Source organism: Oncorhynchus kisutch, linkage group LG5 (genome assembly GCF_002021735.2).
Source record: "Oncorhynchus kisutch isolate 150728-3 linkage group LG5, Okis_V2, whole genome shotgun sequence".
In the NCBI taxonomy this organism is placed as follows: Eukaryota; Metazoa; Chordata; class Actinopteri; order Salmoniformes; family Salmonidae; genus Oncorhynchus; species Oncorhynchus kisutch.
Genome location: NC_034178.2, coordinates 25,449,698 through 25,468,518, shown reverse-complemented (window position 1 = coordinate 25,468,518; position 18,821 = coordinate 25,449,698). Strand labels below are relative to the sequence as shown.

Below are 18,821 nucleotides of genomic sequence, written 5' to 3'. Positions count from 1 at the left end.
GAAGTCAGTTTGAAACATGGTGATTAGAGACTTGGACAAGGAGAGGTTGAAAATGTCAGTGAAAAGGCCTGCAAACTGGCCCGCTGTGGAATACCATCTGACACTGCTGCCTGAAGAGTATTGACCCGCTTAAAAACCTCAGCCTCGGGGAGAGAGATCACCCAATCTTCCGGATGAGCGGGGGCCCTCACTCATGGCTCTGTGTTGTTTTTATCGAAGTGTACATAAAAGGCATTGAGTTTGTCTGGTAGAGAGGCATCATTAGGTACTGTACTGTAGCCCCTGTTAAATGCCAGTCTTTTTTTTGCTAAATGCAATTTGTAATCTTTAAAGATGTGAACATTTTTAAGCTCAACAAACAAGTGTCTGTCGCCCTCTTCTCTCATGTGCAGAATCACCCGTTCGAACCCTAAACTCCCGTGCAACAGCAAACCCAGTTCATGTGATGGCTCAACTTGTTTGATGCAATACAATTTAATATACTCCTTAGTAAAATGTAATGCTTCTAATACATGGTTTTAACAGGGTATTACACCAGTCAGAGAGAGAGCGAGAATATCAGTTTGTCTGACTGGTGTTAGGTGGTGATTTACATGAATCAGTGGGACCTGGAGAAATAGCTAGGCAGACCTGGGCAGTGGCCTGGAACATACAACCTCGGCTGGGTGGGCTAAGGGGAGTTCTACCCCTCTCAGCTGCATTAACACAGACATTGAGGAAGGGGAGGCCAATCCTCCTTAGTGAATTTCATAAAAATATAGTGAAACAGTTTAATCTTAAGACTAACAGTACTAAATATATTCACATCACCAAATAGTTAATTAAAACACAGTTTTGCAATAGCCTTGAAAGCACTCTCTGTGGTAGCACCATGGTGGTTCTAGTCTCCTTCCATAGACGTATGCCCTCCAACCTATCAGAGCCCTTACAACATGAACTGACCTATTGTCCACCCAATAAAAGGATCAGCGGATTAATCTAGTACTGAAAGCATAAGCTACAGCTATCCAGTACTGCAGTGCATAAAATGGGGTGAGTAGATCACTCAGAGACAATAGTTGAACAGTTTTGAACAAATTAGTTTCCCCAAAAAGGAAGGAGAAGTGGGAGAGAGCTGGCTAGATTTTAGATTTTTTTTCTTCACTTAGCCAGGGAATGCAGCTAGCTACTCAAACACTCGGCTCAAATGGTAAGGGATGCTATGTTAGCTAGCTGGCTATGGCAATCCAACACTGGAGCTCTTCCAAGTTGAGGTAAGTTTCTAGTTTTATAAATTACACCGGGCCCCACCGGTGTAATTGCTAAACCGATTGCTGTACACTGTACTGCATGATTGTAGTGGGTTTACTAACGTGATAGTTCTAGTAGCTATGTTGACTAAGACATTAGCCAATATGGCGACAACAATGTAGGTTGTGTGTAGCGGTTATGGTATGAAGGTTTGGCTTGGGAAGTTTTTTTTTGTTGCTTGGTCACAGACAGCTGTTGTGTTGTGCAATGAAGTCCAGAAGCAAAGGGAAAAGGTGAGAGGAGGAGAGCACATAGATATGAGAAGTAATCATGCAATGAGCAAAGTGATCATGCTCTTTGTATATGGCTGCAATTTTAAAAGTGCACCTTGTGTGCGGGTGATCAGGGGTGTATTCAAAACATTTCTTAAACGGAATCAAATGGAACGAAACGGAATAAACATACATTCATTTGTCCAACAGAAACTCTTGTTGAAACTGTTGGACTAATGATTACACCCTAGATCAGGTAGGTATTGGCCAGGTCGCAGTTGTAAATGAGAACTTGTTCTCAACTAGCCTACCTGGTTAAATAAAGGTGAAATAAAAATAAATGAAAGGTAGAGATGGGCAATAGTGTGCAAGGAAGTATTGAAGGTGTCATTGTCTGTCACTTTGATTACAAAAAATATCTCGACCTGTGTACCTATGTTGTAAACGTTTATTTTTGTAGGCTAGTTTATAGCAACATAATGGGTATAGGGAAAATGTTTATCATGTAGTAGCCTACATTGAGCTGGGTCAATGGAATATGAATGCCAGTCATCAATATGCTGTAATAGAAATAAGGCCTTTCTCATGTAAAAAAAAAAGTATTCCCTTAAACCGCACCGACCGCCATTGACTGAGGGCCATTGTGTGTTTTCAAAGATGTCATGTCCACAGTCTCTTGCATCTCTCACTTTCTCCCTTTCTCTTTCACTCTCTCAATTCAGTTTAATTCAATAAATGCTTATTGGCATGAATGGGTGGGCCACTGTTGAAAGAGCAATGTATGGGAAGTATTACATAAATGAACAATATGTTTGAGCAGCAATAGTACTGTATATATCAATAAAAAAATTATACATGGATAATAATACACAAAAAAATAAAACAAACCGTCATGGTTTGGCAAACGGGACGTCCTGAGGACATTTGGCGACGTTCCCATTAGGTCCCTTAAGGGTTCCGGTGTGAAGTTATCCCACTGACGTTCTAAGAGCGTTGTGTAATGGTCCAAAGGGAACGTTCTTTGGGGGACATTTGTCTCGTTCCCAGGATGTCCCGGTGATATTCCCGAGGACATCCATGGGACGACGTCTTGCTAAGTCCTAACAACAAATTATTTTTTGCAGTGGAGAAATTAAATGTACATGGGCTCATGTGTATGACATGGTGGGGGATCTATTGTCTCTCTTATATTATGACAGGCCAGTACATAATCTGCAGCAAGATCTACTGTCTCTGTTTTCTTCTAAGAAACTACAGATTTTCTCCTTAACAGGCAGTTCACGAAGTCCTGCAATTCTTTCTTTACAGTTTAAGAGACGAGTACTTTTGAGTCATTTTGAGCACTGGAGTAGGAAGTGATGCTCATTCTCTACTTCACCCGACCCACAGTCCTTACATAGTCTTTCTTCTCTGACCTTAGAGTGAAGAAATATAGCCCGTCTGTCTCTATTGCCAGACTATGGTCACCGAGTTGGTAATCCTTTTTTGAATTCTTTGATTGTTCACTAGGTTGTTGTGCTGACATCTCTATTTGCAATGAAGTTTGTCATTAAATTGAATTGGTCAATAAATGTATATATTGGATATATATTTATTTGTTAGAATTTTGTTATTTGTGGTCGAATGGTTTAATTTCTCTCTTGTGCGCGTTCTCTCTCCCTCTCGTGCACTCTCCTCTCTCTCGATTCGTTATTAGGCCTCTGGCTACCTGTTTTTTAGGCTATTCAACCAACTTTTTGAGATGGAACTCTGTTAGAAAGCATGCATAAAAAGATGATGGGGAGAGTTCTGACTGGACATAGTTCAGTGCTTTTGGTGGACTTCTCTGCTCTGTATGTTGTACATTCCTCTCTTGCGTTAAGGGAAAGGGGGATACCTAGTCAGTTGCACAACTGAAATGTATTCCGCATTTAACCCAACCCCTCTGAGTCAGAGAGGTGCAGGGGGGGCTGCCTTAATCGAAGTCCACATTCTCGGCGCCCTGGGAGCAGTTGTTGGTGGTGGTTAACTGGCTTGCTCAAGGGAAGAATTGAAGATTTTTTGTTCCCCCCCTTGTGGCTTGGGGATTCGATCCAGCAACCTCCCAGTTACTCCCAACCCTCTTAACCACTAGGCTACCTGACGCTAAATGTCCGCACCGTCAACAAGGGCAGCACTTAAGTTTTGCCCCATTATATTTTGTTACCCAATCAATTCCTGCTTCATGGCGGAATGTTATTATCTCTTTTACTAAACTCGGTGGAAATTGATGTGCACCAGATTCGTTCATGTAGAAATGAACTGACCTAATTGTTTGGTCAAAGACTAAAACGTTTACGTAACCGTTACTGAGAATGTCATTGTAGTTAAACTGGTCTGTGCTTAGCTCACTGTACTTTAACGACTGCTACCTTAAGAACTGGCAGAGAAGCTCATGGATGAGCAAGAACCAGATGGTAGCACAAAGCTACCTACTGAAATCTTCACTACACCTATTATTTTATTAGGAAATAGAACTAGAGTGTTAATTTAGTAGTTAGGATGAATGCAACTCAGAGCTAGAATTTACACAATTTACTTTTACACGTTAGTCCTTTAGTCAACACTTATCAGAGCGACTTACAGTTCTTAAGATAGCTTTATGAGACAACCACATATCACAGTCATAGCAAGTACATTTTTCCTCAATAAAGTAGCTTCCAGCAAAGTCAGCTAGTAAGGGGTCAAAATTGATTCAGTTACAGTAAGAACACATTCTTAATTATAATGACGGCCAAACCCGGATGACGCTGGGCCAATTGTGCGCCGACCTATGGGACCTCCCAATCACGGCTGGATGTGATTCAGCCTGGATTCGAACCAGGGACTGTAGTGATGCCTCTTGTACTGAGATCCAGTGCCTTAGACCGCTGTGCCACTCGGGAGCCCCTAATTGAGTTGAAACATGATTACCTCAATACATTTGATCAATCTGACATAATCATTTCTAATTATTATTTCAATAGTGTTTCAAGAACACAATTAAGTAGATCTGTATTTATAATTTAATGTCAAAATGAAGCTGTTTCCATTAGGTATCCAGAATTGAATGAAGTAGATCCAAATACAAACATCGTCGATTAGACGATACTATCGTACTATTGCCCAACCCTAGCGTGTGTGCCTGCCACTGAAAACAGTGGTTGTCACTCTGCCTCCTCCTCTGAGGAGGAGGAGGAGGAGGAGATTGCAGCTCTTGACTGGAACTATTTATAATACAATGCTGTGCCCCCTCACTGCACAGCTGGCAGTGGGACCAGCTCTACCCTGCTACAGTCTGCAATTTCCGCTCCGCTGTCGTCCAGGAAAAACCCTATGATTGATGGGGTCGGGACCCATAGCCCCTCCCACTTTTTTTATTTTTGCAATTGCCTCTCAGTGAAGTGTAGGAGCTGACTGAGTAATACACCCAAAAAGTAGACCTTACTGCCCATAAACTTAGACTAAAGAAAGTTGCACAGTCACAAAATAATGAATAGCTTGGATTAATATTTGGGGTGCAAATTTAACTCCACTATGTGATGATAGAAACGTGTTTTTAAACCGTATCTCAGCCATGTCCCGGTGCAGCTCTCTCTCTCAGCTCTTGTGTAGTCACATCATATTTGTTCCAATCATGGCCTCTCATCCATTTAGGTTTATTGATTTCTGTCAGGTGGAAACATGGAGAGTGAGAGTTGGAGCGGGAGGGGTCAAGCTGTGTGATATAGGATGATCGGATGGCCGTCCCATGGGCTGCGTGAAAATAGGATGGCCTTGGGCCGGGCATGCGCTACTGATCTGTGTGATTCAATAAGATGGCCACACTGTTGATCTGCTGGATATGGCAGAGAGAAGGTGATTACAGGGATCCAGCCAGGGCCGTGCACAGACCTTTCAGGGAACAGGTGCTCAAAATGGGGAAAAAAGGGCACCCGCCGGGATAATAATTCATATCTTGAAATTCATAACATACGAACTGCCTCTGTAGAGAATACAAATGTTTACGCATAAACAACACTCGCCTTGAAGCACAGGGAAGAGCTGCTGGCAAACGCAAGGAAGTGCTGTTTGAATGAATGGTTACGAGCATGCTGCTGCCTACCACCGCTCAGTCAGACTGCTCTATCAAATCATAGACTTAATTATAACATAATAACACACAGAAATACGAGCCTTATGTCATTAATATGGTCAAATACGGAAACTATCATTTCGAAAAAACAAAACGTTTATTATTTCAGTGAAATACAGAACCGTTCCTTATTTTATCTAACAGATGGCATCCATAAGTCTAAATATTCCCTGTTACATTGCACAACCTTCAACCTTGCAATGAGCCAGGCGGCCCAAACTGTTGCATATACCCTGCAACTCTGCGTGCAATTAACGCAAAAGAAGTGAGACAAATTCCCTAGTTTAATATTGCCTGCTAATCTGGATTTCTTTTAACTAAATATGCAGGTTTAAAAAAAATATACCTGTGTATTGGTTTTAGTAAAGGCATTGATGTATATGGTTAGGTACATTTGTGCAACGATTGTGCTTTTTTTTTTAGCAAATGCGCTTTTGTTAAGTCATCCCCCGTATGCGAAGTTGGTCTTCATACAGTTGGCAACGAGCCAGGCGGCACAAACTGCTACATTGAAATCAAACAACACTGATTGACAATACATTTCACATGCTGTTGTGCAAATGGAATAGACAACAGGTGGAAATGATAGGCAATTAGCAAGACACCCCCAATAAAGGAGTGGGTCTGCAAGTGGTGACCACAGACAACATCTCAGTTCCTATGCTTCCTGCTGATGTTTTGGTCACTTGAGTGCTGGCGGTGCTTTCACTCTAGTGGTAGCATGAGATGGAGTCTACAACCCACACAAGTGGCTCAGGTAGTGCAGCTCATCCAGGATGGCACATCTATGCGTAGTGTCCAGAGCATGGAGGCGCTACCAGGAGACAGGCCAGTACATGATGAGACGTGGAGGAGGCCGTAGGAGGGCAACAACCCAGCAACAGGACGGCTACCTCCGCCTTGGTGCAAGGAGGAGCAGGAGGAGCACTGCCAGCGCCCTGCAAAATGACCTCCAGCAGGCCACATGTGCATGTGTCTGCTCAAATGGTCAGAAACAGACTCCATGAGGGTGGTATGAGGGCCCGACGTCCACAGGTGGGGGTTGTGCTTACAGCCCAACACCGTGTAGGACGTTTTGGCATTTGCCAGAGAACACCAAGATTGGCAAATTCGCCACTGGCGCCCTGTGCTCTTCACAGATGAAAGCAGGTTCACACTGAGCACATGTGACAGTCTGGAGACGCCGTGGAGAACGTTCTGCTGCCTGCAACATCCTCCAGCATGACCGGTTTGGCGGTGGGTCAGTCATGGTGTGGGGTGGCATTTCTTTGGGGGGCCACGCAGCCCTCCATGTGCTCGTCAGAGGTAGCCTGACTGCCATTAGGTACCGAGATGAGATCCTCAGACCCCTTGTGAGACCATATGCTGGTGCGATTGGCCCTGGGTTCCTCCTAATGCAAGACAATGCTAGAGCCTGTTAAGGATGTTGGTTCCTGCACAAATTTCAGAGCGCCACCTATAGTACTCGATAAAACTCAAACTTTCATTAAAACACACACTCAAGATACTCAATTAAAGCTACACTCGTTGTGAATCTAGCCAACATGTCAGATTTGTAAAATGCTTTTCGGCGAAAGCATAGGAAGCTATTACCTGATAGCATGCACCTCCCAAAATACCTGAACGAGACCTAAACAAAAGATTTTGCGGCAGCCGGCACTACACAAAACGCAGAAATAAAATATAAAACATTCATTACCTTTGACGAGCTTCTTTGTCGGCACTCCTATATGTCCCATAAACATCACAACTGGGTCTTTTTCCCGATTTTAAATCCGTCATTGTATCCCCAAAATGTCATTTTATGAAGGCCGGTCTGATCCAGGAAAATGCACCTTTACAAGACGCAACGTCACTTTTTAAAATTTAAAAAAGTTGCCTATAAACTTTTACAAATCACTTCAAACTACTTTTGTAAACCAACTTTAGGTATTAATAAACGTTAATAATCGATCAAATTGATCACGGGGCGATCTGTATTCGATAGCAGCAAGTCTTGAAATCATCGTCCATTTTTTCACTTTCATAACTTCCTCCGGTGCGCCCCAAGACAGGAAGTGCCTATACGTCATCTCACCAAGGATAAACCAGCCATGAAATGCCAGTACTGGCAACATTGTGTGGAAGCTGTAGGCATTGTAATCGGAACCTAATCTGTTTTCTATCGCCTTAGACAATACATTGACTGGCGGATACATTTTTTTTGTGTGTTTTTGGTGAACAGTTTTCCCTGGGATTTTTTACTCCTATACACGTTCTGTTATAGCCACAGACACGATTTAACCAGTTTTAGAGACTTCGGAGTGTTTTCTATACACACATACTTATCATATGCATATACTATATTCCTGGCATGAGTAGCAGGACATTGAAATGTTGCGCAATTTTTTACAAAAAGCTGCGAAAATTCGCATCATCCCTAACAGGCTACTAGACCTTATGTGGCTGGAGTGTGTCAGCAGTTCCTGCAAGAGGAAGGCATTGATGCTATGAACTGGCCCGGCGTTCCCCAGACCTGAATCCAATTGTGCACATCTGGGACATCATGTCTCGCTCCATCCACCAACACCACGTTGCACCACAGACTGTCCAGGAGTTGGTGGATGCTTTAGTCCAGATCTGGGAGGAGATCCCTCAGGAGACCATCCGCCACCTCATCAGGAGCATACCCAGGCATTGTAGGAAGGTCATACAGGCACGTGGAGGCCACACACACTACTGAGCCTCATTTTGAATTGTTTTAAGGACATTACATCAAAGTTGGATCAGCCTGTAGTGTGGTTTTCCACTTTAAATTTGAATGTGACTCCAAATCCAGACCTCCATGGGTTGATCAATTTGATTTCCATTGGTCATTTTTGTGTGATTTTGTTGTCAGCACATTCAACTATGTAAAGAAAAAAGTATTTAATAAGAATATTTAATTCATTCAGATCTAGGATGTGTTATTTTAGTGTTCCCTTTCATTTTTTGAGTGGTGTATATTCTTGTGTATTGATTTTAAGAAAGGCGTTGATGTTTATGGTTAGGTACACATTGGTGCAACGACAGTGCTTTTTTCACTAGTGCGCTTGTTAAATAATCGTCTGGTGAAGTAGGCTATGATTCGATGATAAATTAACAGGCACCGTATCGATTAAATGCAACGCAGGACAAGCTAGATAAATTAGTAATATCATCAACCATGTGTAGTTAACTACTGATTATGTTAAGACTGTTTTTTTATAAGATCCGTTTAATGCTAGCTAGCACCTTACCGTTGCTCCTTGCTGCACTCGCATAACAGGTAGTCAGCCTGCCACGCAGTCTCCTCGTGGAGTGTAATGTAATCGGCCATGATCGGTGTCCAAAAATGCTGATTACCGATTGTTATGAAAACTTGAAATCGTCCCTAATTAATCGGCCATTCCGATTAATCAGTCGACCTCTGTGTTAATGCAGTTGAGTCAGATCGTTTTAGATCCAACCTCTCCTCTCTGCTGCCCGTATTAGCGAACCAGACAGAATACTGATGATGTTCTCAAGTGACCCAGTGGCGCAGCGGTCTAAGGCACTGCATCACAGTGCTAGAAACGTCACTACAGACCTGGGTTTGAACACGGGTATCACAACCGGCCGTGATCATGATTCCCATAGGGCGGCGAACAATTGGCCAGGGGTAGACCGGGTTAGGGGAGGGTTAGGCCGTCATTGTAAATAAGAATTTGTTCTTAACCTTAATTTAAATAGGCAAGCCTGTTAACTATTGAAAAGAAAATGTATAGCTGAGCACCATATACTATATATATAAAAAGTTATGCTGCTGTGGCAGTATTGTTGATATTTAAACTAGGTAGCTTGCTTTATACACATGACCCGGTGATCACATCTCAAGCCATGCATGTTTGGATACTAGGCACTTGCCATCTCCGTACTTGGCAGCCAGGGGAAAAAAGCTCCAACCAGGCTTAAGAGTTCTGTACAGGGCAGATCAACGGACGAGGTAGGGGTGGGGGGTGGCAAACTTGTTGTCAGGCCGACTTGGGGGCAATGGGTTCAGATCAACGGCAAAAACTGTATACAAAAAGAAAGCTTTTTTTTTTTTTTTTTTGAGCAATGGTATATAAACTCAGCAAAAAAAGAAACAAACCTGTCTTTCAAATATAATTTGTAAAAATACAAACTACTACAGGGTTTAAACTAATTTTCCAATGCTTGTTCAATGAACCATAAACAATTATTAAACATGCACCTGTGGAACGGTCGTTAAAACCTCTTAGGGATCCCTTATATCCAATTCCCGATCGAATCCGATTAACGGGATTGATTTGACAACATCCAGTGAAATTGCAGTGCGCCAAATTCCAAAACAGATACTCATAATAAAAATTCACAAAACATACATTTGTAATACATCAATAATGCTTAACTTCTTGTTAATCCAGCCGCTGTGTCAGATTTAACGATATAATTCATGCCTTACCTTTGAAGATATTCTTCTGTTGGCACTCCAAAATGTCCCAGAAACATGACAAATGGTCCTTTTGTTCGATAAATTCCTTCAGTATATTATAATGTCAATTTATTTGGCGCATTTGATTTAGAAATACACCGGTTCCAACTCGCCCAACATGACTACAAAGTATCTAATAAATTACCTGTAAACTTGGTCCAAACATTTCAAACAACATTCCTAATCCAACTTTAGGTATCCTAAATCATAAATAATAGAATTTAAGACTGGATATACTGTGTTCAATACCGGATGAAAACAAAGTGAAGCGCGTTCCAGGTCGCACGCACCAAAAGACTTGAGTCCATCTGAGTGACACATGGAAAGAACAGGACTACTTCTACATTTCTCAAAATAAAAACATCAACCAATTTCTAAAGACTGTTGACGTCTAGTGGAAGCCATAGGAACTGCAAGCAGATTCCTATTAAAAAGGGCTTACCATAGAAAACTAATAGAAAAATTGAGGTCAATGTGTTTTTTTCCCCTGGATGGATTGTGCTCGGGGTTTCGCGTGCCAAATAAGTTATGTTATACTCACAGACATTATTCATACAGTTTTAGAAACTTCAGAGTGTTTTCTATCCAAATCGACTAATGATATACATATCCTAGCTTCTGGGCCTGAGTATCAGGCAGTTTACTTTGGGCATGCTTTTCATCCGGACGTGAAAATACTGCCCCCTAGCCCAAAGAGGTTTTAAGACACGAACAGCTAACGGTAGGCAATTAAGGTCACAGTTATGAAAACTTAGGACACTAAAGAGGCCTTTCTACTTTCTACATCTGCAGAGTGCAGATGTGGTCAGAGCAATCAATTGCAATGTCCGTACTGTGAGACGCCTAAGACAGCGCTACAGGGAGACAGGACAGACAGCTGATCGTCCTCGTAGTGGCAGACTATGTGTAGCACCGGCACAGGATCAGTACATCCAAACATCACACCTGCGGGACAGGTATAGGATGGCAACAACAACTGCCCGACTTACACAGGAACGCACAATGCTCAGACCATCAGTGCTCAGACTGTCCGCAATAGGGTGAGAGAGGCTGGACTGAGGGCTTGTAGGCCTGTTGTAAGGCAGGTCCTCACCAGACATCACCGGCAACAGCGTCGCGTATTGGAACAAACCCACCGTCGCTGGCCCAGACAGGACTGGCAAAAAGTGCTCTTCACTGACAAGTCACGGTTTTGTCTCACCAGGGATGATGGTCAGATTTGCGTTTATCGTCTAAAGAATGAGCGTTACAACGAGGCCTGTACTCTGGAGCAGGATCGATTTGGAGGTGGGGGTCCATGTTCCGGGGTGGTGTGTCAGCATCATCGGACTGAGCTTGTTGTCATTGCAGGCAATCTCAATGCTGTGCGTTACAGGGAAGACATCCTCATCTCCCATGTGGTACCCTTCCTGCAGGCTCATCCTGACATGACCCTCCAGCAGACAATGCCACCAGCCATACTACTCATTCAGTGTGTGAATTTCTTTTTTTGTTTCTTTACCATCACTCAAAAGGGTATCACTCAAAAGGGTATCACGTTTACCATCACTCAAAAGGGTACATGGTGAGTGGGAAGGCAAAGATCTAGTGCTTTGGAGCAGCAGTCACCTTTTGGTAACATGATACCCTCTCCAGTCTGTGTTTCCTAGACTTCCATTCATAAGGTGGGCGATAGCAGCTTTCTTTTGTTTGCTCACTTGTGGTGAAAGCAAGGAAGAGTCACCGCCATCTCCCCTTGCGAGTAGTAGCTAGCTGGCTTTAGTCTGGCTAAAGACTTAGCAAGCTAGCACGCCTTTTTAGGTTCCCACATCTGCGTGTGCAATAATAAGATTTATACTTACGTATAATATGCCCTGGCAAATATTCTTATACTTGCCTATGTAGCCTGTAGCATTATCTCAATTTGATATGCTACTTCCATGCATTTGCTCCCATACCAGCTAAAAATATGTCGTCATATCACTGAGGAAAAACACCTTTACCTTTTCACGTAGTTAATGGGGATTCTAAGGCTACAATGTTTGGTTTAATGTTTAAATAGTCGCTGAGATTATATTTGGTTATGAATGCAGAAATGGTACTTTGATGCATAGCCTATGTATATCGGATCAAGGAACCAAGCAGCGCAGCTTCATTGCCCACACAACACTGCCCCCACAGCGTCCCAATGAACTCTCCATACAGTCATGGATTTGGCGCTGCGCAAAAGTCTACGTTGCTCGCAACAGATGTCTGTCGACCCCATAACAGCGATATTAGAGAGGAGGACAGACGGCAGGTATTTGAACCACTACATGTGCTGCTCAGTACAGTAGGAGTGGACTTGAACTAGCCTAGCAGTGGTGATCAGTAAGAGTGGACCACAATGACACTGCAGGACAACAACAAAAAACTGGCAGTGTGTCCAGATAGCTCAGTTTGTAATATTTTGACAATATTTGAAAGCATCTCTCATTTGAATATCTGACATACATGAGATGAAACAGATTCATTAAATAATCTGCTTTTCTTGTGAGCCGATTCTGGTAACGCTGAAATCTGCTGCCTTATTGAGCTTATCGAATCACATTTTATTTGTCACATACACATGGTTATCCGATCTGTTCTGGCTTTAAATCTGTGATTGATTTGGACCGTCCTGATCAATGACCGGGTAAGCCCAAACGGTCCTCTGTTTGAGATCAGAATTCTGGGTTAAAAGTGTAAGCCCCCCCCCCCCCCCGGAACCATTTCTGATGTTTGTAGAATGTGCACACACTATCAGTGTCTAGTTTGATATAGGGCAAGGAGAAACAGAAGGGTGTATGACTGGCAGCAGCAGTTAAAGTACAGCAGGTTTCTGTCTGTGTGTGTGTGTGTGTGTGTGTGTGTGTGTGTGTGTGTGTGTGTGAGAGAATCACTGTAGGTAATGTGATTACTCTCCCTGTGATTTGATCAGAGGCAGGCCCTCATCCCCTGTGTTGACGCTATTTAGCTTTCAGACTGAGCAGAACAAACAGTGGACATTTTCTTATTTGTCACACAGCATGAGAGACGCTAATTCACTTTACTGCCCGCTTCGCCTGCTAATACCTCCAGCCAACTTTACAAGACATGTTTCAGGCCTGGTTAACATCCTTAAGAGGAAACTCACAGCTGTGTGTGTGTGTGTGTGTGTGTGTGTGTGTGTGTGTGTGTGTGTGTGTGTGTGTGTGTGTGTGTGTGTGTGTGTTAGTTAGTTACTGCATATGCGTCAACATGATTTTCCCCTGTGGTAGAACATTTAACCACGAGGGGAAATCGGTTGAACAGCCCAGTTGAGAACATATATACACACACACACACAACCACACTGCTGTGTTACTATACTTGTGAGGACTTTTTGGGGACCAATAATTGATTTTCATTAAAAATCCCATTTTCCCTAACCTTAACTCCTAACCCCAAAATAACCTTTTTTTTTATATTTTTTTATATTTTTACAAGTCTCTGAATTTTAGTTGGTTTACTATTCTTGTGAGGACTTCTGGTACTCACAAGTATAGGAAACCGTGTCCACACACACCCCAGTAGTCTCCTGAGCCATTTCCATTGGGACTTTCTTCTGTGCCTTAAAATATAGAAATCTAGCACAGATTAAACTGCATCAGTGGGTTTCTATTTCCCAGTTTGGCGTCTTGGTTAAATCACTGTGCTGTAAAATGAATGCCTTCTGTTCTGTTGCTCCCTCATCACTTAAAGAAACACTGTGACTGTTTTAAAGGTTGACACAAAGACAACACCACCACTTGATTTCAGGCTTTATCATTTGATGGTTATTGAAAAGTGATTGACAAGCCAAGACATGGAACCGTGTCCGACTGTTTTGTGTTTTATTATCTTCCAAAATGGTTGGTATCCCTTATCGCCACCGACCTCTGTCTGGCAAAGCAGTCGTCGGATTTGAGAAAGGATGATTGGAGGAATTACACTTGCCTGCTTTTAGAGTGCGCGCATACACTATTCTTTCTGAAGTTTGTTGCCACTGACCTTGCACACTCAAGATGACAGTAGAATTGGGTTACAGCCGTCTTCCTGTCCGTGTTGTGAGAGCGCTAGGTTGGTTGCACGGGTTTCAGCCGCAGAAGGGTTCTGTGCAGTAGCAGCTTGAACGGGGGTTGTTTTCTAGATGGAAACCCCGTCATACAAACTGCCTAAGATCTGTGACCTGGACTGTGGAAAATATAGGCCTCTTAATTTACAGATTTGTGTTTGGCCTCTATGAGAGATGATACTAACTAGATGAATCCCCAATGGGAAACTGATGCTCATATTGATCATAAACCATGGTACAGCAGTGTCAAGTATAGCCAGCATGAGGAATGGTTGCTGGGGGAATGACCTCCAGCTGAGCACTGTTCCTTAAGAGGGTATGGCAGCACTCAAATTGCCTAAAGACATCAAGGGGAGAGTGTTTTGGAAAGTGCACGTCACGTGAGGTATAGTACGAGTACGACCAAAATGATTTGGAGCTTTTAAGCTTTTGACGAGTCCTGTCGACTTCATGCTTCTGTTTTCAACGTTTTAAAGTCTGACCCTGTAGAGGTCTGAAAGAGCCAGGTTTGAATTGGCTTTTTTCTTAATTAAAGCCTCCTTGTTTGCACCACGCTCCTGTCCCTTGTGCCTTTTACCTTTTTGAGTCATTGCTTATGCCCGACCACTGTCACACCATGATGGCTAGTTAGAGGATGTCCAAGTTCGTGCCTCGGTATGATTTCCCATACAGATATTGTATAGCCTTTTTGAGGATAGGTAGTCTATCCGATGATGATGCCGTTTTGACCATGTGTGCCATTTTATATTATAGCAGCCAGTCTCACATAACAGACTGTTAATCGAGTATTCGTGGCCAGTGCATGCAAGATCGGGTTCTGAGTTGAATTGACAGTCACAACCATCCCCCTGACTGATAGTGTGTTGTGGGTGAACAGTCAGTCAGTGAAGGAGTGAGACATACTGTGGATGAGTATGGTTCAGGCCAGGATGTGGTTACTGGAGTCGAATGAATGTACTGAGGCTGACATCTGACAGTCGTCTGGTTTCAACGGCACACCAGAGAAATTAACAACGGTCAGGGTATGATTTTGCTCACAAATGGAAAGTTCAGACAAAATTGCATCGAGCAGAGGAAATAATAAGTAAACAAATTTCCCCATCTTTTGATGTATTGAGGCACATCTATTCTCTGTTATGCGCCAGTTGCTATAGTTAGACACATCATTTATTGGTTTGTTGTTGAGCTTGCAGCAGCCGGAAGTCTGAGGCTGGTTATTAGTAAGTCTACTTATCACAGAGCTGGTTACTACAAAACCAAAGGGCTTCTGGGCATTACCATCAAAAAGGACCCACGAGTACCAACATGTTAAGTTCATAGGAGCATATCAAATTGGGTGTCAAATGAAAGCTAAGAGTTTATACTTTTGGGAATTGAAGGCATAGATCTATATTTTTAAACCATTCTCCATCTTAAAAATTAGGCATAAGCAAAGGCTTTGCTTTCTAGAGAAACCGATGGAAAATAGGTATTTTAGAAAATATCTACCAGAAAGTCTTAAGGTATCAGAAATGCATCGAAACACAATGTCGACGTAAAGACCCCGTCCAACGAATGTCAACACTTATATTTAGTTTGAGAAATGATTTGCCTTCTGTATGTTTAAAAACATTGCCTTGTAATTACGTTACTAAAAACCCACAAGTCTTCAATATATTTTCAAATTTCTCCCCCATGTGAGGAGGAAGGATAATGCAAGTTCACAGACGTAACAAGAAAAGGTAGACATCAATTAATTATAGGGATTTTTACTGATATCAATTTTGTTTATGAAATTAAAACTTGTAATTCCATTACCTAAATTAACAAAAAATATGAGATGGAATTACTGCAGCTGAATTGGCTGCAATGGGAAATCATAATAGTCACAAACCACAGTTGGGCCACCTGCTACTGTCCTCACTTCCACTGGCATATAACAGTTTTTTTTCAGTTGTCTGGTGGTCAAACCAAGAGTGTTAAAACAGTGAGTCTGGATAACCCCTCCTCCTCTCTCACCCTCTCTCCTGTTAATGTCCCCTCGCCCAACTCTTACTGACACCTACCCATGAGCCTCTTCACTTTCTATTTACTTTAACCCGCAACCTCACCCACTGAGCACCGGATGTCCATAGATGTTGAAAAGTATTTGAAACTTGACCTTAACGTCTACAGAGGGACCGAACTAGACCAAATCTCAAAGCTATCATGGACGTATGTTTCAATAACGTGGTATATTGTACTGAACTATACTCTAACCTACTCTGCTGTATTGTACTGTGCTGCGCGGTGATTACCAGACTTGTGAAACATGAGGAGAATGACATTCATATCCATAATTATGCATTTCTCTGTAGTACAGATCAGACCCATGATGTCATTTTGTTACCGGGTGTAAATTCACTTTACATACATACTGTAATTCAATATCCAAAATAGATATTTTCAAACTCAAGATGCCATGTCATAGCTGACACCCCATTCTTCCTTTAGATATTTAAGAGTTTTTGGAAAACGTGGTCGCTTAAAAACCTGACGAAGATTTTATTTGCATTTCTTCTGGATATTTTGTTTTGGTACTGTTTTATATACAGTAAGAAGGAATTGTTGATTTTGAATGTTTGAACACTAGTAGTGTTTCTCCAACTACTTCAGTGTGTCAAATCGGAGGGCATGTTGTCTGGTCCTCTGGCAGTCTCTAGGGTTAAATTCTCAGGCCGACTCTGCGGGCGATGGCAACACCCACCCGTAGCACGCGCTCCAGCAGGTCTATCTCATTGATCATCCGTAAAGCCAGCACCTCATTTGGCCGCCTTTCCTTCCAGTTCTCTGCTGCCTGTGACTGGAATGAATTGCGAAAATCGTTGAAGTTGGAGACTTTTATCTCCCTCACCAACTTTAAACATCTGCTATCTGAGCAGCTAACCGATCGCTGCAGCTGTACATAGTCCATCGGTAAATAGCCCTCTCTCTAGTGAGGTGGGTACTACAGTAGGGGGGGAGTGGGTACTGTCTAGTGAGTGTGCACTACAGTATGATGTAACAGACTACCGTTGAGAGAAGTACGCTCATATCAAAGGAAACAAGATATGTCGGGCATTAAGCCTGCTGAAACAACAAGGAATCGAGAAGTATTTGTGGCATTTACTAAGCTACGAGTACTACTGTATACTGTTAAAAGTATTTTCTTAGTCTCTTAGCTCCAAGTTCATGGGTTACGGAGTTCACGAAAGCGTTCTCTTTTGTACTAATGTCATCTATCTCTCTCTGTCTCCCCAGCGGGTGGTCTAGTCACAACTGTCCTGGTGGTGAGGAGGATGATGATGGGAGTTGGCTACTACAGCCAAAGGTGCAGCCCCCCACGTTAGTATCAGTCTACAACCCCTGGTCCCCCTTTGAGCCCTGGTCCTACCTGTCCCCACCATGGCCAACCACCTGGAGCTTTTGAATGAACTGCAGCAGCTGGATAAGGTGCCTAGCCTGGAGAGACTAAGGGCCGCCCAGAAGCGCCGCACGCAGCAGCTGAAGAGATGGGCAGTATATGAGAAGGAGATGCAGAACAAGAAGCGCAAGGCGGACAAGAGGAGGAACACCAATCATGCCGCAGCCATGGAGGCCAAACGACATGTATCGTTTGCAGCTAATGTGGCGCTATTAGAGGCCTCGGCACGGAACGACCCTGACGAAGGTAGGAGGAAAGGACACACACACACACACACACACGCGCATACAGATCATTTCACCATCAGAGCACCCCAAACAGTAATGAAAAAGACAGGGTCAAGGAGAAACCATTTAATGTTTCCTGATGGGGTGAAAAAGCAGTATTAGTATTATGTTGTATTTTTCTCTCTACAGTAACTCTAAAAAGTGCTTATTCCACTCGAAACCAAATCATACCAGGCTCTATCATTTAGATTTCAATAGATGTCGTTATTAAACTCCAGATGAAACTCAGCCGGTATGATGCTGCTACATTTTATTTATTTAATGAGTAATACTGCCCAGTTGTTCAGAAAGTGTTGATGACTTTCTGTAACTAACCGATTTCATCCAAAATGGCACCCTTTTTCCTGTATAGTACACTACATTTGACCAGAGTCTGCCTTTTAGACGTAACTACAGATTCTACCAAGCTGGTGCTTCTGTTCTGTCCTTTCAGTCAATAAACTATGGTGAGATGAAAGCATACCTGTTGTATGTTTCATCCAATCTTCTGTGGCTTTATATTAAATGATAACTGCCTTCTGCATCTTCAAATTAGATTTTTTTTTTGTCAACCTTCGGTTGGCATTAAAACGGCCTGAGGCACTTTCTATATTCGGACTGTGGAGGAGGAAAATTGTGTTGTTTTTTTTACTCATGTATGCTGCACATTAGCATGAATGATTTCAGTCACACATATTTATTCACATTAGTGTTCTAGCTGTGATACACTTAGAATGTAGAGGCATTGGAACACATGGGATATTTCTGTTCTGGAATGTTTTGTTAGATTGTATACAGTGCCTTTGCAAAGTATTCGAACCCCTTACCTTTTTTCACATTTTGTTATGTTACTGCCTTATTTTATTCCGGATTAAAACAGTACACTTTTCAGTGTTCCAGAAATAGAGAACTGGTGGTTTGTAGAACTGAACTAAA

General features: G+C 42.6%; 1 protein-coding gene across 1 annotated transcript in view; it reads left to right on the top strand.

The window, feature by feature from the left end:
- Positions 1-18,821, top strand: part of LOC109890799 (protein phosphatase 1, regulatory subunit 16B) — a 118,814-nt gene that overhangs the window by 20,599 nt on the left and 79,394 nt on the right. Inside the window, exon 2 of the mRNA XM_020482836.2 lies at positions 17,457-17,865. Within this exon, the coding sequence (XP_020338425.2) occupies positions 17,601-17,865 (265 nt within the window). The 5' untranslated portion in view covers positions 17,457-17,600. The remainder of the gene's footprint in view (positions 1-17,456; positions 17,866-18,821) is intronic.